The sequence below is a fragment of the Manis pentadactyla genome, chromosome 9 (assembly GCF_030020395.1).
Source record: "Manis pentadactyla isolate mManPen7 chromosome 9, mManPen7.hap1, whole genome shotgun sequence".
Classification (NCBI taxonomy): Eukaryota; Metazoa; Chordata; class Mammalia; order Pholidota; family Manidae; genus Manis; species Manis pentadactyla.
In genome coordinates, this window is record NC_080027.1 from 95619173 (window position 1) to 95642276 (window position 23104).

At 39.1% G+C, this 23104-nt stretch overlaps 1 protein-coding gene across 3 annotated transcripts in view; it reads right to left on the reverse strand.

Annotated features, from left to right (window-relative positions):
• AKT3 (AKT serine/threonine kinase 3) overlaps window positions 1–15017 on the reverse strand; it is a 339823-nt gene extending 324806 nt beyond the window's left edge. The window contains exons 1-2 of one of the 3 annotated variants that reach the window (XM_036887665.2): window positions 14784–15017; window positions 5150–5304 (exon numbers count right to left, since the gene is read on the reverse strand). Coding sequence is in view for 2 of the 3 variants with exons in the window: in XM_036887664.2 (XP_036743559.1) it covers window positions 5150–5195 (46 nt within the window). In the remaining variant the exon portion in view is untranslated. Of the gene's footprint in view, window positions 1–5149; window positions 5305–10040; window positions 10137–14783 lie in introns of those variants that run through there. The other 2 variants (XM_036887664.2, XM_036887663.2) reach the window with 2 other exon arrangements.
• Window positions 15018–23104: the final 8087 nt, after the last annotated feature.

Consider the following 23104-nt stretch of genomic DNA (forward strand, 5'->3'; position numbering starts at 1 on the left):
ATTTTTATCAATCAAAATGTTTTTAATGATAAAACTACCTCTTAGATTTATACTAGTTTCAAAACAATAAGATTTTGAGTTGCCAGAGACATACATTACAGAGTTTAACTTGTTATCAGGCAACTGGCTCTCTACATTTGTAAGAGACTACTTAAGTTTTTAAGAAACAGTACTATTAAGCAAATGGAATGTCACAAATTACAATAAACCCTTGATGGTTATTATTAAAATCTACTTAATTCCACAATTAGACCTCTTAAGTTGGTTAAATTTCCCACTTTATTAATGCAGTTAAGTTTCTTCACCACTAGGCTTTAATGGAACAAAGACAGCAAAACTTTTTTTGTGTTTTTTAGGGGTTTTTTAGACATCTTTTCTAGTTTTTTTTAATACATCTGGTTTAGAGATTTTGAGTCACCTAACATATATATACCTATAGGCCAGTCACTGAAGGAGGTAATTTAACCAGTGTTATGTGGCTGTCTCCTATGCTGACGTACAGAAGACTGTGAGATGCTCTTCCAGGAGCATCAGGAGGAAAATGCAGGCAGTACTTTACTCCAGGTTTGCCATATGATGTCTCCTAACACCAACAATACTGTGTTAATGTGTTATCTCAATTAATATTCACCTTTGTAACTGCTCCAGAGAAGTACAGAAGAAAAGGTTTCATTACTGATATATCACTAGTAACCAAAGTAAGAAAAGCATTTATCTTACATATCATTAATTGTCTTTTTCCCTTTTCCAGGAAGAAAAGCACTGAGGAGCAAAGTGCTCACATTAAAAGTACAAGTAAAATGATATTATATCTAGATAGGAGCTAATAACTGATTGATAAATACAGGTTTGAGAAAAAGGACTGATAAGTACTATAACTTCTTTATGTCAATAGCTTTTATTAAGTTTAAAAATACTCTTTTACACATATTACAACCACACTTGAGATAAAGAGGCAAATATTATTACCATATTTATTTTCAAGCAGGTGCATCAAAGTCCAGGTGATGATAATCTGCCCAGAGTAAACAGGCAGCAAATATTAATGCTCTCCTAGAAGAAATCCTTTGAACCAAAATATAGACAAATAACAAGAGACTGTATAATGAAATTTGCTTGACTAAATCACAAAATTATTATTAATGCTGAAAATTAACAAAGGATTAAATTAAGAATGGTGGAGGGAAAAAAAATGCCCATGTTGGTTTCCCCTAATTTTCCCACCAATGCTTTCAAGGTACAGTTAAACACTACTCACTCAGTAGACTGAACTTGTCATAAGCATAGGGGAAATACATAGGCTTTAAAGTAGGTAGAGGACGCTACCAGTAACCCAAGTCTTTCATCCACAAATATAAACAGACAAACAGGGATCACCAGACATGTGAAGAAAAAAAATACCAAAATAACCAAACTGAAAAAGTTACTCAAACAGAGGAAAAAACCTGGAAAACAAAATCAATTTAGTATTCTAAGATTAAAGATGATATATCTGTAAAATAAAACCAAGTAGTTATACACAGAAAGAATTCCCAGAAACATAAAATAATAGCTGAAATAAAAAATTCAATAAATGGCTGGAAGAAAAAGTCAAGGACGTCTCCCAGAGCAAAGAGAAAAAATAAAGACATGGAAACGAAACTTTTAAAACAGAACATTGACATAGAAGCTCTAGAGAAAAAGCGATGAGAGAATACAGAGAATACTTTTACAAGGGAAGAAATTATGAAAGTACATATTTCCTAGAACTGAAGAAGACCTAACCTGCATATTCAAAGGTAAACCAAATGCTTTACAGGATGAACTGAAAAGGACTGTTAACTTATTCTCCTTCAATTTCATGGCAAGAATAGAGAGGCAGGAACAAAAAATGCTTCCAGAACAAAATCAGGTTACCTACAAGGAATTACTCATACTGGCATTAAACCTTGTATCAGTAAAACTGGTTACTGAAAGGTAATGGAATGCAACCTTCCAAATTCTGAAGGAAAGTGATTTTAAAACTGAATTCTATACCCAGCCAAGGTATGTACCAGCTGTGAAAGTGAAAAGGACATTTTCACACATTGTGTTGACAAGCACCCACACACATTCTTTTTGAAAAAATTCCTTCAGGGAGTACTCTAGAAAACTGTAAAACACGTGCAAAACAAAGAGATGAAAGATATGAGATCTAAGAAAGCATAGAACTTGTCTAAGAATTCAATTAAATAATATATTAGCTGAGCATCACACCCAGAAAAAAGCCAGTTCATATTAGAATTTCAACAAACAGTACTATTTAAAAAGTTGGATAACCAAGTGATATGATGAAGGCAGGTTATGTTCTTCTACCGATTGGAAAACATGCAACTAGAAAATCCAGGAAAAACAGTACAACCAAACTAAAGTATGGCATGACCTTGAATACCAACAGAGTATAAGAAATTCATCTGTTCTCTGTGGATCCCACAATACTTCTCTGTTTAGCAGTAGCATTACCTATATAATCCTCATGTTGATTATAGCTTTCCAGAATCAACAAATGTTACTACTACAAACCTTGACAACAGAAAGTAATTGACATAAACTGGGAAGGAAATGTGAGGAAGTCAAGGGAAAGATTCTGAGCGGTACTAATTTCTCTCAACTCAGAAAGTGGCAAGTTTAGATATGATGTCTAAATTCTTTCTAGAATTAATGGTGCAAGAGCCAGAAGTTTAACCATAAAGGCCGAAATAAAAAGAGGAGGGGAGAATAGAGAATAGGTATTAAAAGTTATATTCTTCATTTTCACAATAGGAATATACTAGTCACTGAAGATTAGCCAAAACTAAAGCTTAGCATATTATATATAAAATTGGGATGATAATTATAAAAGAACTGAAAGCAGAAAAAGTCTAAAACAGTTATTCTCTAAGGGGAGAAACTAGTTGGAAGAGGTAGAGTAGAAAGATTTTTACTTTTCATCTTACACCTTTGTAAACTACCCAAATTCTTATGTTTGTATGACTATTACTTCCCAAAATAAATACACCCACACAAACAAAAAAAAAAACCACACACACACAAATTATTAGACTCCACCTTCCCTAACCAAAGCAGGAAAAATATGAATTTTTTTTCATTTTTTCTTTCTTCTGTAACCCATGCACTATATACAAGCCTTCTGTTATGGTATTTCAGATGAGACACAGTCAATTAAACAGACTCAAGAACCACCCTAAATCCTTTATAAAATGTGGTGACAGCAATAGCTTACATTTGTGTCTGAAATGTCAAAACACATCCTTATCTATTATCTCATTTAATCCTCAAAATAATCTTGTGAGAGCAGATTTTAGAATTTAATAAGGTAAAACTCTAAAAGGCTTAAGTGATTTGCTGCCCCAAACGAAGGAAGAAAGGTAATATTAATATAATAGATAAGTTAAAAAAACAAACCAAAAAAATGTTCATACAACACTGAAATCTGAAAATGCCTTACAAATGTATACAATTTACAATATATATTTATAATACAAATAAGTATTTGGAAGGCAGCTATGCTCACCACTATACCACCAACACATTATTATAGCATTTTTAATAACATGAAAGAAATTCAATGTAACAATACGTCAACCAGTTTGGAAAACAGCTTGGCAGTTTTATAGTTAAACATGCACTTACCATGTAACCCAGCAATCTCATTCCTAGGTCATTGGTCCAAGAAAAATAAAACATATCACACAAAGATGTGTGCAAGAACTCGAATATTTAGAGGGGCTTTACTCATAACAGCCCAAAGCTGGAAACAACCCAAATGTTCATCAAACTAACTGGTAAACAGATAAAACTGTGGTATGTCCAGACTGTGAAATAGTACTCAACAATGAAAGAAACATACTAATGATAAGAATCTTTGAAGTACTATGCTATGTGAAAGGAACCAGATACAAAGGATTGTACATTGTATGACTCTACTTATATGAAATTCTAGAAGAGCAAAATTATGGTAACACCAGATGAGTGGCTGCCAGGGCTGAGAGGAGGAGAGGTCCAACTTCAGAGGAAGGAGGGAGCCTTTGGATCTGATACAGTGATCCACAGGACAATAGTACTCTTTGTTACACTACTGGATAAAGGCAGCAAAAGTTATCACAGGGCACACTCACAATTGGTGAATTTTATTGTATGTAAATTATAACTCAATGAGACTATTCTTAAAAACTCTATAATACATAATCACATTTAACTACTGACAATCACTTTTCATCACAGGTATTAACTACAGACCTTCAAAGAATATTAAAATCACTATTTAAGAGGTAACTTCTAACCAGAAAATAGATGTACAGGAACTTAGAGAAGTCCTGAGAATGGAACAGTCCTCATCCTACTGAACTTAGCCATGTGGATAAACAGCAGTTGCCTAGCAACTAGTCTAAACTCTAGATTTCTAATGAACACATTGACCACACTAGCAGGTGATTTCACAGAAGATAAACTATGCTTTACATTGAAGAGTTCTTCATTTAGTATTAAAAAAGAAGAATGCACATGAATTGTATCTAAAGTCAGAGTGAACAAGAAATGCTGAAAGTAGAGCACGAAAAATAAAAATATGGAAGTAAGCACAAACACACACACAAAAATCCGTTCCTCATTTGGTCTTTTACTTTAGGATTTTCTCACTGAATTTATGGGGTTGCTGAATCCCTGAGTTTGTGTGGGAACCCTTCCTTCTGGGCTACTTTAAGTCCTTCCCCCACCACCACCCAAATTGGCATACTATAACTGAGTACTTTTATTATATATTTACACATCTTCAAATGCATACAAGTTAGACACTTTTCTAGATATTAAATCATTCAAAGGCATCTCTCTGGACTGTAAAACCTGTGGACAACAGAAAAATACGACGCGGATTTTCTGTAACATGCACGCACACAACACAGCAAAAAGCCAAACCTTCATAACTTTAATGACAAGTGATCAAAATCATGAATTATAAACAATCCCTACATAACAAGCAAATTTCTAACACACATGGGAATCATTTCTCTCTGACTGGACATAGTATGTCACAGTTTACTTTGTTAACAGCATCAGAAATATATCAACTTCCCTAACAGCACTGTTAGCACACTTACCAAGCATATTATTTTCGGTTTTGTTGAACACTTACCCCTCTTCTGAACCCAGCCTTCTTTCACAATGGTAACATCGCTCATGATGGCTCCCCTCTGAGCCCCCAACCTGGAGAAAGGGTACTCTGTGATACCAGTTCTGGGGTCTGGCTTCACTGCGGCTGCCCTTCCCACTCGCTAGTGATGACTCAGCCTGGAAGGAAGTATTGAAGAAAAGAATTTCTTTTTTTTCCATTCTTGCAACTCACATAGCAATAACAAACAACTAATTCTTTGTAAATGTCTTCAACAGGCCTGACCTCACATAAAAGTCTAGCTCTTTAAACTGGGGAACTTATTTATTATATAGTTCCATAATGAATGCACTTCCCTGGTCTTGTGACATTTCAAATGATAGTGAAACTTTTTACCTAAGAGCTTGCAACAAAAAAATGTCTTAAGGAAACCACCATCACACCTACAGAAATAATCCAGAAAAACTGTTTGGGCTCTGTGCTACAGATAAAAAGGGAAGGGAATGAAAGTGAACTAAATCTTCATGTACCTCTAGTTTCAAAATCCTTGTAAATTCAGAAATAGTTATGGCAAAGCAATTCTGAATGTTTTTAATTGATCATTTTATGTAAAATACAATGTGTTAAAAAAATGACATTTATGTATGCATACTCTGCCTCATTACAAGAAATACTTTAGATTACCATAACATGATTGCAACAAAATTTTAGATACAGTAAATAAAATATTATAAATAATGTATAACCAAGTAGACAAACTGAAACAAAGTGAATATGAAAGTGGAAAAAAGTATGGAGTATTCAAGACGTGTCAAGAATTATTATAGGTGCTTACATCTATTATTCTCAGGTAATCTTCACAACAATCCTATGAGGGTATTATGAACACCATTTCACAGATGGGGAAACTGAGGCTTGCAGAGACTAAACTGCCTGACTGATTTCAACACAGCTAATAAATGATACAGCCAAGATCTGAACCCAGGATGTCTGATTTCACAGCCTGCATCCTTAACCCTAAAACTGTACTGCCTTAATTAAGTAAAGATAAATGGAAACCTGAGTAGAAGTCTGTGTATTAGTGAAAGATGGGCCAAAAATTTAGCACCAAGCTTGCAGGAAGCAATGCCAAGAAGGAAACACAATTAGTTTTAGTATTTACAGTATCCATAAATATTTTTTAAAAAAGAAGTTGCTCAGAAAAAATACAGTTCTTCCTGGGACAAAATCTGAAATTTGTCCCTTGGATCTTTATAAGATACCTTGTCGTATAATAAACAAGGTCCTTAAAAATATTCTTACATATACATAGCAATGACAGAGCTATTTCTTATTGTCCCTCTCAATCTAAAAAGGAAAATGCCAAGAAAAAATTGAGTTAACAGCACTTCCACAAAAAAGGGACCCAAAAACGTCCAGGTACACCAGCATTACACGGTCCAGGAACACAGGCATAATTTTATAACCAGAAAAATGGGTGGATGGAATATATACTGTTTCCTCAAATTGGGTTTTGAAAAATAGTTCATAGCAGTTAAGTTCAAGATTAGACTCCCCAGGTAGCACTAAACTGAATTACAGCTCTTTTTCCAATACAAATTAAGTGCAGAGCCTAATCATTTAGCAGTCAGGAATCAAGACTAATATTCTCTTACACTGACAAAGTTTGTGTGGCCGAAGAGAAGATCACAGCATGCAGTGCCGTGGGGATGAGGGCAGCACCTTCAGGTGAGGCCAAGGCTGTCAAAATCCTCAGTGTCTGTTACTGATTCAAAAGGGATATTAGAATCTGGAGGTATTTTCCCAAACTATGCTTGACACAGTACTAACAGAATTCCAGAAAAATACAAAGAAAAAGGAAGCTGGAAAAAGAAATTATTTGGCTAAGTAAGCTTGGGAAATTCTACAAACCATGTCTTTCTCTTGAAACATCATTATTAACATATCAAAGGTGCAAAATATAATCTTACTTATCTCAGCAAATTCTAAGCTTATTTGAACACACAGGGCTCTTTTTTTTCCTTTAGTAAATGTACTGATGTTCAGAGAAACACACTTTGAGAAATGACCACAGGAAATGACTACATAATTCAAGACCCATTTCACCATTAAAAGCAGGCAAAAAAAACACAAAAAACCTTAAGAATCCAAACATCTTTTTAAGTTGATTTATGTAACTTCCTGAAGACCTCAATAGGGTCAACAAGCTACATAATATACAGCTAAGGAACTGAAAGGGTTAACTCTTTATATAATGTAAATAATTATAAGTCGTAAACACTGGGAACACTAGTGCAAAATATCATCTTTAGAAGAGGTACACTGCAGACCTTCTCTTTGGTAATACTTGCAGTCTGCGTAAGGGGCCTCACGTCTATTAAAGCCATTTTTTATTTCTGACTGTAAAATTGTATAATCTGAATAAAAAGAAAATTTGTATATTAAAATTCATTTTCTTGAGATTGGAAATGGAAGAGATCAGGGATCAACACTTAGTAATAGTCAAAAAATAATACATATCAATTAACATATTATAAAATACATACTTTCCTATTAAGATAATTTGCATCACAATACCCTTAAAAAGAACACTAGAAAAACAAGAGTATTTTCAAAATTGATTCTGTACTTTTAAGTGGACACTTGATTGTTAGAATCTTAAGCTGGAAGGGGACTTTTCCAGTTGAGGACAGAGGTCAAGACAGGTAAGTGACTTGCCCAAAGTCATAGTGATTTCATGAGAATCAAGACCAGAGAACCAGACACATGCTCTTTCTACTAGCATTGCCTCTTCAGTACAGAACAATATACTGAAATATCTAGATCAGCCCAAAATCGATGAACTGTTATAAAACGAAACTCTTTCAAAAACTAGTTTAGATTAGAATGGTCACCAGTGCTTAAATAATTTACATTGTAAAATGTATGTTAAATCTAAGGACAAATTGATAATCTTCATCAGGGCCAGTGAACCCAGAAATGGTTCTATCAATTTACATCTTAAAATGTCACAAAATTCTACCCATAATCATAATGTTCAGTTTTAAAATTGCTCCTGAGTCTCTACTGGCTAAATAATACATTCTTTGGACATAAAGAAGATGTTCAAAGGTATAGCACTCTACAATTATGATTAATAAGCTAGAAATAAATGCCATCTTCAGTGTATAAAGCCAATGCTGACTCTTTAGTAGTAAATCATATTATTCAATTTACTTTTTCTACAGCAGCAACACTCTTAACCAAATCATCTACACTCTCCCACTCAGTGTTACAGAAAACCTAATCTCCAAAATGATGTCCTGAACTTCGGATCTGTAATCTGTTTCCTAAGGTAGAGTGAACCTCACCTCTTCCTACCATCCTGTGTGTTCTATGCAATGATCTATGAAAGACAAAATTTAGTTCATTATTCTTTTAAGCCTATTGCATTAAACATTTCATTGCTAGATAATCTAATTCAGCAGTCAGGAATTAAGAAATGAGGACATTTCTTGAAAATTAGAAAAATCTAATTTTTCCTGTTCTTATAAAAAATTCACACAAAATTCTTGTCAGATTCAATTTAGAATTTACACAAAGCAGTTATACTAAAGGAACTTCCATTCAGAACGATCTGAGAATTTGATAACAATAATTGCATTTGAATGTCACTTCACTAATCACAAAATTTACCTCATTCAATAGCACTACTATTTAGTAAAGCAGTTTGGCAGTACTTGGCACAGAAGATAGGCTCAGCAACTAGGGTATAAATGAATTGAGTGGATGAATGAAAGAATGAAGATGCAGCTTTAGATAACTAATGATGAAGAGACTAGAAAGCAAACTAATACTAAGTATAAGCAAACTAAAACTAAGTATCATTCACTCAAGAAAACATATAATACACATACATTAATACATCCAATAAGTATGTATTGATTGTTTACTCCGTGACAAGGACTATATAACTATACAGGAGGAAAGCAAAGTATTTAAAAATCTTTTCCAAATCTACAATAATTTATAATCACAGTGCTTTCACATATAGCACCTCATATGACTCTAAAAATGGAATCTGTGCAGTAGCCATTGCAGCTACAATTCTGAACCTAGGAAAACTGTGACCAACCAATAATGATGCCAGTATTTCCCCAGTTACCATAACAAGTTAGTAACAAGTAACAAGAGTACCTGCAGTTCATTTCTTCTACCAGTTTGGTATGCTGATACACAATATGAACTCTCAAAAATATGTATAATATTTGCTGATATCAAATTATTTTTCAGAAGTCCAGGAAAGCACAATGTTTTCAAATGAATTCAAAATTAAGTGATACTGTGGCATCACAAAATTACAATGGAAAACTAAAAGTAGGTTAACATAAAGTTGTAAGGCACCCCAGCAACTCTTTATTACCAGTATGAACAAAATGCTTAGGTCAATGATTCCCCTTGTGTTAATTTCTAAGTGAAAAGCCAGCAATACAATTCTATAGTACAACTTTCTGTAAACTATAAACTTGGCTATGATTAATACACTATGTACAATATACTTGCTCTGCACCACAATTTTTCATAGATTTTAGATATACTAGCCAATCTGAATTAATAAATGATCGCTAATGTCCAAATACAACAGAATGCTGCTACTTGGAAATACAAATGGTCAAAGGTAACTAATATCATTCTTTGGTATTTAGTCATTTCAAGAAAGAGATGAAACTAAAACATGCCACAATAAATGCATAAGGCTATAAAAAACTTTTTAAAAGATTTGAGGGAAAGGAAAAATACTGAAGTGTAAGGGAAATTCAAGGCAACTTGCTCTGCACTTCTAAGCCAGTCTCTCCCTTTTCAGAGTTGTTATCCTGTTAAAAAAACGTATCACACAGGGAAGTGAGCCACACAAACTATTTCTATTTTGGTATACCTTTCCTTTCTTCAGAGTATAATAATTCACTTGTGGATTTTCTTTAAATTCCTTCTGTCATATCTTCACAGTTTCACACTATGTATGGGAAGATACCTGAATAAACATAAAAGATTTCTAACTTTCACACAAAATATTGGTTTTCCCAAAGTGCCAAGAATTTTCTAAAAACTCATAAAAATCAACTTTAAAAACTTCGAAATACATACAGAAAAACAGAGCATTTCCCCTGATTCCCTCCCCCTGTTTAGGACATTTCAGTGCTATTTCAACTGACACATCCATCATTAATCAAATAAAGCAACTCGTGCTAGGGTGATACATTTAATACTCTAATTTGAAATAACTAGGAAAATGCATATTGGATTCCTCTGGCTTCCCTAAACCACTGAACAAGCTGTGGGCAAATTAATCCCCTACATTTCTCAGGTGAAGTGTGTCATGTCTCTGTGTGAAGGCACCAGTAACAACAGACAGGGGGAATTTCAGTTGCACAGTTGGCCATTACTTTCCATTACATATATAAAATCCTCCTAAAATCTGCCTTGGGGAATGAAAAAAATCCACACATATACACAAAGTACAATTGGTATATGGAACATTAATTACATGTCAAGAATTAGTCTGACAGATTCCACCCCCAATTAAACTAAAGTTTACCAGTAGACATGGAATCCTATGACAAAGTACACGACAGTGGTGCATTAGAAAGAGCACTGGATGGGTGAAGAAATTGGGTCCCTGTTCCCAACTGTGCCCCTCCCCAAGTGATGCTATATAATAAGGTCCTGTAATTCACTGTGTCTGTTTCCTTAGCCATAAAAATGAAACCGTAGCATTACATGAACTCTGTATAGCTCCACAGCTCTTCAAGAGCTAATATTTATGATTCTTCAAGTTCAAATCTACTGAGTATCCACTTCACTTACAGATGGCATCTTAGATGACAGTATCATGATTATACAAAGTTCCTGTCGTCATTAAATTTAATATATAGTTGGGAAGATAAAACATTCAAACAATAATTCCACTTAAGGCAAAATCTGGACTAAACTTCAATAATGGCAAAATACCATGTTCTCCCTCTCTCCCCAGACTCCCCAAATTCTGATCTGAAAGCCTTTGAGTCATTTCTTTTATTAAATCATCTTACTTTCCCTCTGAATTTTAGCAAAATATGCCCATTTAGAAATGTGGAATGCTTGCAGTTGGTAATGAATTAAATATAAAAAGAGTACTGAAAAGAAAAAAAACTAGGAAGCAAATCTACAGGTCAAGAGCACATATTAATTTACCTATAGACTACATGACTACCTGGCAAAGGAAATGTGTTTACATCTAATATGCTGAGAGAGTATGGTGCTACAATAAAATGTGTAAACATCTGAGGCATTTGATTTGGCACTTTCAAACAACTAAAATGAAAAAAGAATGTTATCAATCAGTCAATATACTCTTTATTCAGTTGATTTCTGTGGAAATACTACATTATGGAAATTTAGCATTGTCACTGTGAATTCTAATAACAGGTACCAACAAGTTAGGAAAAACACTAATAAGAAAAGGTGTTTCAGAATTAGGAAAGTTAAAATGGATGCCAGGGTGTTTTCTCATACAAAAATCATTTTCAAAAGTGGAGCAGGGACTGTTTTAAAGGTTAAATCAATGTATACCTGTTAAGCACATACAACAGTGCCTGGCGCACGGCAAGTGCCCACCAGGCAATGGCTAGCATTAACTCTAACCTGAACCTAGCTCTATCATGGGAAAAAGACCATGATAAAATATTAAGTTAACATCAGACAATTCAGGTCTAGCTTTCCAGGCAACCAGAGAAAAGTGCATGCTGTACGAAACCAGGATTTAGAACAGATACAAACTCTGAGACCTGTAGTTGAAAACAGAGCAATTTTATATGATTTCAATAGGCTAACAAAATGTATAAAAATTATGTGCATTAACTTATATTAATTTAAGAAAAATAAAAATGCATGTCAAATTACAAGTCTGATTTAGTCAAAGCAAAATGAAATGGTTTATTTTTCTATCTTGGATCTTATGTTATTGAAATCAAAATGGTTTTAAATTAAGTATTTTTCAATGCTTGAAACTTAATCACACTATAAAGACAAGATACTATCAAATCATTCTAAAAATCCAATTAACACATCGTTAACATAATTGCCTTATCCTCCCAAGGGTGAATTCCTGAACTAACAAGTGTAACAACAAAAGAAAGTACAGCTATCTCTTCAGAAAAACATGCAAAGTTTAAGTAAATTCTAAACTTCCACAAAATCAATTTCTAAAACAGGTTCCTCTTTTAAAAAAATACCAAATGTTGTAAATTTCCATTGAATTTTTGTAAGAAAATCTGTCGTTTAAAACAAAAGCTAGAATTTTTAAAAATCTTAAATCTACTTTGTACAAAACTGTGCTAGATACACTTCTCATATGTTTAACCAACATGTTTAGATTTGCAGTGATTCTGAAAACAAACTCTCTTTCTAAGTGGTAGTGATCTTCTGGATATTATAAAATATAAATAAGAAAAGTTTTTCATCAAACCAGCCCCTGGCACACAGTTCACACTCACTATTTGTTGAATGAATGAATGAAATCTTACTTAAAACATTTTACAGCTCTAGAATCACATGAAATAAGTCCAAAGCAGAACCCTTCAGTACACTGACATAAGCAATTTAAATTCAGCGTCAAAGTCAAACTAAAAATTACGTTGGAAAACAATTCACTGAAGTAATCATTATGGGGACGAAGGATGTAAGAGACAAAATACAAACAACGGTTTCATAAAATTTTTTCAGAGAATGACTTTAGATAGGAAAACATACTCCTTACAAATACATAGTGCAAACATTCAACTGAAAATTAAAACGTCTACAATCATCTGAATCCCAATGCTGTCTCATTCATGTGCTATACATGCACTCCCTCACTTTAAAATTAGAAGCTCAAGCCAATCAAAGACACTGGGGTCAACACTAAACAGAAAAACAAGCAATCTTGAGTCTCCTTGGGTAAACTTTCCAAGTCAAGATTATGTATTGGCAAAAGAAAAAAAAAAAACTACAGTCCTGATAAGTATCTTGCAAATAATAGAGCATTCATTTGCTTTGGAAAATTACTCATTTACTAACAGGTACATAATTTAATAAAAAGTATTTTCATATTTTAGACAATTTCCTCCTGAATATGTATGTTTGTGTTTTGGACAACCACCTCCTGGAATATTCACATTCATTTATACATATTTTGCAATGATACTCAAGTTCTCAGAACAAACTTTCCTAAACCATCTTTATTGGACTCTTCTAGCTTTTGCTTTTACAGTTATTTCCTAACAATGTATAACCTAATTCAATGAGTTTCCACCAAAAAAACCCAGTGGTTGTCTAGTGATTTATAGTCTACCAAACAATACTGTCATAACCATGCTTTAATAAATATGGAACACATACCTAAATTAAGGATTTGGGGCAACTGGCAACGTACTAACTGCAAGAAGTCATTATTTCATATCCTTTAGCCACAAGAACTAAAAATGTGTGAACGTTTTACCAATACTAGTAATTAATCAATATAGATGTCTCTGTTAAATTTCTATTTGGAAATGTCATCCACGACAAGCTACTGGGCTTTCAACCAGTCACCACATTGGCGAAATGGGTTGGTTTTATTTTCATAGCTTTATTTTGATGGAAGAAATATGAGCACCCTATCCTGGACTACAGGTCAGTATTTCCTCTGCTTTCAGCGTATAAACAATAAATATCAGGATTGAAAACCTGGCCCCAAGGAGAGTCAGTCTAGCCTAACTGTACAGTCCCGGGAAATCCCGAACGAGTGGTGACCCACGCCTAGGAGTCAGGGTGGACACAGCCACCCGCCAGGCTTCAACTTTGCGCTCCGAGGGCCCAATCGGCATCATGGCTGATGCAGACCGATGCGCAGGAGGCGGAGGTGGACGAGGAAGAGGCTGGTTTGTTTACTTGCAGCCTGAGCGGCCGCCGCCAATAACGACAGCATCGCTGATCGCCAAACCCAGCATCTTCCGCACATTTCTATTCTTAGCACACAACTCCGAAGAGGATTAAAACCCCACTACTATTAAAAACACAGGCTAGCACGTTACCCACCTCCCCCACCGCAGCGTCGTCTTTTCCTGCGCGCTGGCGGCAGGGCGCTGCGGGAGGACGGGGACCCCGGGGACGCCGGCGCATCCTCGCCGCACCCCACCCCGCGCGCGCAGACGGCCCCCTCCCCCCACACCCAAACACACAGACACGCTCCGCGCGTTATGTAACCTCGCCACCACCCGCGGCCGCGCGGCGCCCCCTCCCCACGCCGCGCGGCCCGGGGAGGAGGGCGCGGGAGCGGCGCAAAGACCGGAGGCGCCAGGGCCGGGGTAGCCCCGACGCGGGCTGGACCGCTAGGCCGGGAACACCCTTCGCGGCCCCCGCTCCCCGCCGCCCCCCAGCTTCCCCCGGAAAGAGCGGGTGCCGAGTCGTCCGCGGCGGGCATCCCCCGGCCTCCCCACCCACAGCCACAGCCGCCGGGACCCAGCCCCCGCCCACGCCCCCGGCGCGGTGAGAAGCCAGACGCCCCCGCCCCACCCCACCCCGCGCCAGCCCGCCGGGAGGGCGCGAGGGCGGACGGGGCCGGGGGCCCGGGGTAGTGGAGGCTAGGCGGGGAGGGGGCGAGAGTGGGGGCGGTGGCTGTTACCTGCAAAGGCGGTGGCGGCGGCGGCGGCCCCACAGCTGCTCGGGCGGCGGCGGCGATGGAGCCGGGGGGCGGGGGGAGGAGAGGGGGCGACTCGGGGGTCCCCCCTCCCTCCTCCTCCCCTCCTGTCCTCCCCCCACCCCGCAGAGCCTGAGGCCCCCCTGAGCCCGGAGCGGCCGGCGGGAGGGCAGGCGAAGGCTGCAGGGAGGAGGGAGGGAGCCGGCCGTGCCTGGCCGCGGAGCTGGAGCGGGAGGAGGAGGCGGCGGCGGCGGCGGCGGCGGCGGCGGGGGGAGGACGGAGGGAGGCGGCGGAGGGCGGAGGAGGCGGAGACTCTACGTGGGAATCGGATATCGGCTACAAATTCAATTCATCGCCAGAAAACACGCTCGGGCGGGGGCCGCGGTTCGGCAGCGCGGACCCTAGGGCGTCCGGTGCAGATCGGGGGCTGCGGCCTCGTCGCCCGGCCGCGCCTCGCCGGGAGGATCCCGCTGCCTCGCCGCCCCCTCTTCCTCCCTCTCGGGGCTGCCGCCGCCACCGTTCGGTTCTCGCCGCCGCTGCGGGGCTTGTTGTTGACTTTGAGGAAAACTCCTGACGTCAGGGGCTGGCTCTAGGCGACTGGCGGCAGCGGCTTCCCCGCGTCCCGGCCCTGCCCGCCGCCTTAGCTCCCCTCCCGGCCGCGCCCTCGTCCTCAGGCTTCCCCGCGCCCCCCAAACCCGCGGCGCCCCGCGCCCCCTCTCCTCTCGCGAGAACATCCCCCAGCCAGCCGAGCCGCGAACGGGTGCCGCCGTTCCTGGGCGGGAAGTCCTGGGTTTCCCTGCGCCCTCGTGGCCGCGGCGGGCGCCCGAGGCTCGGAGTGGAGGTACCTTCCCGGGGAGGAGCCCGCCACCCCCTCCGCGCCCCCGCGGCTCTGGGACCGCGCGGGGCCGCACCTGGGCACCCGGGGTGCGGAGGTGACCCGAGAGTGCGGGCCCGGCGGGGACGCGCCCACCCCTCTGCGCCGGGGGGTCGGTTGGCGACGTGCAGCCTGTCCCCACCAGCCTGACCTCGCCGTCCAGGCCGGGACCCACTCGGCAGAGCCTGCCTCCGAGCTCCTGTGTTCAGTCATCGCCATACACCGCACACCAGTTGCGGAGGCATTGTAACTCACTCAAAATCACCCCCTTTTTCGGAATATCTGTTTCCATCGACTTTGGGGAGGCCATGATGTATTGCTTTCACCACAAGACGACACACCATTTTTTTCTTTTGAAGTTCATGGCTCCTGAGAATACTTGTATATAGACTACTGTTTTTGCAAAATAGCCGTATTTTCTCTTACAGCGTACTCCCTAAAGTTACGAAAGTTTATTTTTTCTGACTATGTTTTTGTCGCTCCTGGAACACTTTGAAGAAACTATTGTTTTGCCACATGATTCTAGACTTGTTGGTGTACCTGCTATTTCTCCCATTGCAAGATTCTTACTAATGCTTTTGACAACTTTCTGTAGAAGAGTTTCTCCTGACGTGGATTTCCCTCTGCTTTTCCATTTCCCGACCATATTTGTCATAGTTTTCATTCATTTATTCTATATCCCTGGTACTTACATACTGAATTCTATTTATACATCTATGTCCACATCTTTTCTCTTATGAAATGCACATCTGTTGGGACTGTGAACAGAAGTATGAAACCTAGTAAAAAAGAAAGGCTTTTTTTTAAAGTCAGTATTCTCCATTTGTAAGGGAAACGGTTCCCTGATCACTGTAGATTTTGCGATTTTAAGATACACAATCCATCTAAGAGAAAAGTCCTCAATTGCTGCTTTTCCCTTTTCTCCTATTTCCCAGCAGGTCATGAACTGATTAATATACACAGACTACCCTAATTGTATTTAGTTTATCTGTGTATAAAATATACCTAATTTATTCCCATAATTATCAGACCTCTAACAGTCTCTACTAGCAAAATGATAAAGTTACAGATTTCTTGCTGTAAACACAAAAATGGGTCATATTTTTATTCTGCAGTAACCCAACCCACTTTTTATTTTTAAGGAAGAACTCCCCTATGACACCAGCACTAAGAGTGTCTCGAAAGCTCTTTTAAATATTTAACTCTGGAAGCTGTGGCATTCTGAATTACTAGGTATCTCATCAATTTTCATTTGTTTCCAATTTTAACAAACATTTGTGAAAAACAAATTGGTCTTTTGAGCATACTGCCTCGAAATAGTTCTGTTAGTCTCATCAGTTTACTTTAAATCTTAGCTGGATTAAATCCTAAAATTAAGTGTTATATAATGTACAGTGGATTATGTTCTGTGCTTCACGTATTTGAAAAATTACCAACTTTTATTTCTGCTCTACTTTGCTCTTCTACAGGAGTTTCAGAAATTTCCAAAATAAAAGCGTGTCAGCTTTAGAAGTACTATTTGTTATAGAACTATTATGTATATTAAGCTATTAAATAGCATTGTTCTTTCTCCTAGACTGTGCCACTCACTAATTTGGCAGAATCTGCCAATTGTGGCATGTTGGTCCTCCAAAGAGAGTGCATGCCACACTTCTCTTCTTTGTCATCACATCCCACTAATACTGGGAGCAGTGTCATGTTCATCCATGGGAATATCCCTTCTAAGTTTAGGAGAGAAAGCCATCATGAAGCCAAAAATTCTTAAGGCTAACATCTTATTAGTAATTTATGCATCTTAAGAAAAGTATTCACTCTTCTTGCCTACCAGTGAGTAAATTAAATACTGAGAGCTATATCTTAGTACTTCCACCATTTCTTGGGAGCAAACTTAAACAACAAGGTACATTTTGAATTTTAAGACATCAGTTACTGCTTCTCTGTTGAAAAGGGCATCTTGTCTCTAGTGTCTAGGATAGGAGATGGCACGAAGGATACACAGATTAAGTGTTTGTTAAATAAGTCAGCGAATGAGCAAATAGACAAATCTGTGTCTTATGTGCAATTCATACATACTCATCTCTTAGGATGGCTTAATGGGAAGATCATGAACACATGAACAGATTTGTAGACCTGCATTCAAGTCCTTCTTAGCAGAATTTATGTCTCAGGCAAGTTGCTCCACTTTTCTAAACCTTAATATCCTCATTTGTGAAATGTTATGACCACTTAAACAGCTTATGAGAATTAAATGTGGTGAAATAGTAGATAGAATCTAAAACATAGCGAGTAGTCAGCAAACTAAAATTCTTTTACCATAAATGGGAATATATTGTTAACACCAACTACTACAACAAATACAAAAAGCTATCCTGGTGCACAACAATGGAAGTATATTTCTCATCCAGGTAAAGTTCTGAATGGCAGGCAAGCCTCCTCTAAGCACTTATCCTTATAAATGCTTAGAGAGTTTCCTCCACGTCAGAGTTCTGACATGTTCAACACATAATTAAGCTGGCAGAAAAGGGAAGAGCATGGAGGATCACCCAGGGAACATTTCATGCTCATCACTTCCATTCACATTCCACTGATTAGAACTCTCCCGAGCCACCCAACTACAAGGCAGGCCATGAAATGGAGTCTAGTCCAGGAAGAAATAAAATACATACGATGAACAGCCAGCCAGACTCTGCCATGGTGGGTTTCTGAAATAATAATGTTAAGTCTACAGTTGGAATTAATGAACATCCTAGATAATTAATAGAGCAGCTTCCATAAATGCATAGTTTAAATCCAGACATAAGTAGCAGAAGAGTCCTTTGCAATAGTGGAAACACTAAATGTCTTTTTCTCTTTTTCACAGATGTCTTTCTTATGGTATAGGTCAAATATGTGTATTAGTAATACATGAAAATACCTGAGGAACAGGTATGTCACTGATCTGATGCCCTGTGAAACAGGGGTACTTAGAACTCTCTGGAACTCCCTCTTATTTCACTGTTGGATTTTTTATCCTGCTACATTACCAGAGTATGAAGGAAAATTTTTTCATTTATATTGTCACTCTCTCTCTCTCTATTAGCTGTGTCTGTTAAACAATCTCTGGACATTACGGTTAGTATTTCAGGACACTTGGGTCACAGAAAGTTATTGACCACAATTAAATAACTGCCCATGGGGCATTGAGCTAGAATTCATGTTCTAATTCCAAAGCAACAAGCATGCATAACTATTATTCTTGGCTGTGTTGGAAAATCAAGGCATGCAATAAAACTAATACATCCATATTGTAATCCCAGAGCTTCATTAGGATGTAATTTTAACTTCCTGAGGTGATGTGCATTTCTTAGCTGTTTCTGAACTGCTCTGTGGGGACTGAACTTTTCAGTACAACAGCTAGCAGGGAAATAATGACAGTAAATTTCCAGCCCTTGCCCATATAATTACCTCAACTCCTTTCTGAGAATAGTTATCACATGTAAATACAGTTCAGTTCCAGAAAGTTTTCCCATTCATTTTAAAACACAATTTCTTCTGCTAATGAAAATACTTTCAGAATTAACTGGCAAATTTCAAATCTATAACTGACTTCTTTTTTACTTAACCCACTAAGAAGTCCTTCAACTGTTGAATTTGCAATGTTTAATTGCATAATACTGGTTTGCTTTTTCATGGAAGAAATTCAATGTCAGAATTTTTCTATTGGCCTTTATTTACTAGACAGAACTATGGCCACTTTAAGCTGCAAACACTATCTCAATTCAGAAATTGGATTTTAATCAAAACACTGAGTTCGATTTAGAATTCAAGCCTCCTGTGGGCTGAAAGCCTGCAGCCAGGAAAGCAGGCTCAGCTTCTCTGTCTCTCTATCCCTTTTTCTCTTCCACTCCACAAGTCTGACTCTGCCAAAGGACTAACAGTTTTTATCCAGCTGGAACTATTGTAAGCTGGCTTTACACTCTCTTGGCCTAACACTCAAAACCAGCTATAGGATATGCAGGGCCCAGGGCAAAATGAAAATGCTGGACTCCTTGTCAAAAATGAATTGAGAATTCTAAGATGGTGAAAAAAAAATATTAAGGTTAACAGGTGTTCAGGGAACAAAATTAATTAAAATAGTATCTTCTCCACATTTTTCTGCATTTCTGTTTGACAAATAGGTGACAACAAATTGCCTTTTTCATACATTGTTACCTACATCAGTGATATCAAATATTTAGACTCTTGACGTTGGTTAATTTCTCAAAATTCTTTCTTTAAAAACTTACAGTTGGACACTATGAAATTTTCTCTCTAAAGAGCTCATGATATGTAAGTATTGATGTGTAAATATGCCATCAAAATAAAGCCAAAAATAAAAATACAGAAGTATAATTCTTACCAAACTTTGGTCACTTGGACAAAGATTGCATTGAGCCTTGAAAACCCGAGGACACAGGCATGAATCTCAAAACACAGAGTTTTTTTTAAAAACAGTTTTAGACGGCCTTGATTTTACTTGAATGCCGGTGATTCCCAAAGAGGAGTTGCCTTCCTTTGTTCTTTTAGTATAACAAAGTCAGAAAATGATTGGACTTCGGTGTCGAGTTTAAGCTCAACTTTATCTCGCTTGGTTCGAAGTGCTGCTGTGATCCTGAGACTGAAAGTCCTAGAGTGACAGTGTACTAACCCCACACTGCACCTGCCACAGAAGTCCTCCATCCACTTCTTATCTTCTGGCAGATTACTTCCGTATAGATGTCTACTTCCAAATATCTGGCAAAGTCCTCAAGTTACATGACATGCAGAAATCTTATTTATTAACAAAAGCTTATTTAGAAGATCCATGAGGGAAAACTTATGAAGAATGAGGAAAACGGCAAAGTCCCCATGGTTGTTAACTCTTCACGCACTTTCTCCTTTATGATGGGTTACCACTACCTCTTTTTCTTAAATCTTCAGTCAGGGTTTCATAAAATTTATTTGCATATCTACCTTTGGGTAAAGTCCCATTGTCCTGCCTGTCCTCAGATCGTAAGTCCACATTTTAACATTCACTTCAACAATTTAATTCCATAAATACTTGCTGACCCTTCAGACAGACAAAAGTCTGGAGACAGATATGAGCACAACACAGGCTACTGTCAAGTTGTTTCATCCACTGGGAGGCCAACAGAAATAAAAACTTTAATTCAAAGGAGTATGACAATAGAAATATGTATGAAGGGATAAAAGGACACACTGGGGAACAGTTCACAGTGGGGAGAGAGGGAATAAGTCAGGTCCACCTAAGGAGAGGTTAAGGACAATTTGGCAGAGCTTTAAAGTGAGATCAGAGGCTAATCAGATAGGAGACACTCCCAGCAGCAAAAGGAACACAGAAAAACAAGAGAGGGTAATATCAAGGACTCCAGGAAAAGAAGATGGGCGCAGGGAAGGTTTTAGTGACATGAAGACATTTGAGCTAGGCTGGAAGAATAATCATGAGGGGAAATAAGCATCTCTGTTGAAGCAAGTGTGGTGGAGAGGGAGAAGACAGACTCTCCAGAGAAGCGTTTTGCTGTAGAATAATCAGGACTCAGTGATCAGACGGTGGGCAGAGGGTAAAGGAAAGAGGAATGAAGGTTGGTGCCCAGAATTCTGCCCTCCTACTAGCACTGGGAAAAGGAATGGTGTGTGTGTGTGTGTGTGTGTGTGTGTGTGTGTGAGCATGCACACACTATTGCTTTTGTAAGGAGGAGGGTGTCAGGAGACTGGATTATGAGGAAGGAAGGAAAGAGAAAATGAGCACTTTTGCACATGTTAAAAACAACTTACACCTGTGAGACTTTCAGGTAGACACAGTCATAAACATAGTAACTAAAGTGATTTAGTGCCCACTCTGTGCCACACACTGAGCTAAACACTCTACAGGAATCAACTCACTTAATAGGCAATTGGGGATATGAAAACACGGAGATATGACTAAAAGACCTGATCTGAATATACAGGTCTGCATCAGAGCAGGGGCACATGGCACCAGGCAGTCATGTGGCATAGGAACTGAGCCTTGGGGAACACTAACATTTGAAGGAGGTGGAGAAAAAATAGCCAAATGACTTAAGAAGGGAGACAGAAGAAGTTATGAAAGCCGAGGTAAGAGAGAGTTTCAAAAAGGGGACATGTACCAGGGGAAATGCTGAAAAGGAGATCGAATAAAAGAGAATATCTAGTCCCTGTAGATTTTTACAACTGGGGAGTCATTGGTTGCCTTTGTGGAAGTAATTTCATGGTATAATGGGGCTGAAGCTTCACTGAACTAAGTTAAAGAGACACCGGCCAATTGAGGAAGGAGGTGGTGCAGTAACGGGAATGGGAACTAATATTGATTGAAACCTACTATGAGCTAAGTTCCATGCTGGCACTTTGCTTACAGGTGGCAGGAGGCTAGCTTGAAATATTGACCGTTGTTTTCTGGTTTCTGATTCCTCTAGCTCTCCCTGCCAGTTAGACAGCTAGGAAATCATTGCTTCGGGAAGGAGATGGCAGAGCAGCTGATGAGGAAAGGAGTCCTTTCCTGGCTTTTGTTTCAAAAGCCTAGCCCTCGGGGGAAATGGAAGTGACTCTAGGGCTTGAAACAGCTGACTTGAGAGAGTATGCAATACCAAGAACAGGCTTCACACACTTGTACACCACCACCACCGCCAGAAGGCTCCTTGGGCTAGCAGAGAGCGGTAGTACAGCAGTTAATGGCTGGGGTTCTGGGGAAGGGATGGCCCTATGCCCTGCCTTTTGGCACCAGCCCTAGTAGGAAAACAAGTATATAACCTGACCGTCTTCAGGATTCCAAAAAATGCTGAAGTTATGTTTCTGCCCTTATGAGAGCCAGGATGAAGGGAAGGACCCGTGGTTGACTTGTCCCTGTGCTTTAATGTAGGCATTCGGAGAGCTTCCTGGGGCCCAGCATGACATGGGCAGCAACACACTGATTCCTGTGGAATCAGAATTTCTGAGGTTGCACGGGGCTACAGGCAGACACTCGAGATCCCTATGCTCAGCAGGGATGCAGTCCCAGCCTTGCAGTCCCAGTGTCAGCAAATGATACTTAGTGAACTGAGCAACGGCACAGCAGTAACTGAAGGATGACCACCAAGGGACCCTGGAGATGCCTGACGTCTCAGAGGACGCTAGTGCACGCAGCCAGTCAAGACCCACAGCCCTTTCTCCTCCCATGAACTGGTGCTGTGGAAGCCATCCTCCCCACTGCCCTCATTCCAGGACTTCATCATATCCCAGGCAGGAAGGAAGCTTCTGACCAAACGGAGACTCAAAATAGAAATAAAGTTGAGTTTTAGAAATAAAGTTACACTTCCTAGACACTTGAATTTGGGAAGTTAAAGGCATACCCACCATTTATATCTTCTGACACTTAATCCTCATGACAACTTCACTGAATAGGAGTTGCCATTCCCACATT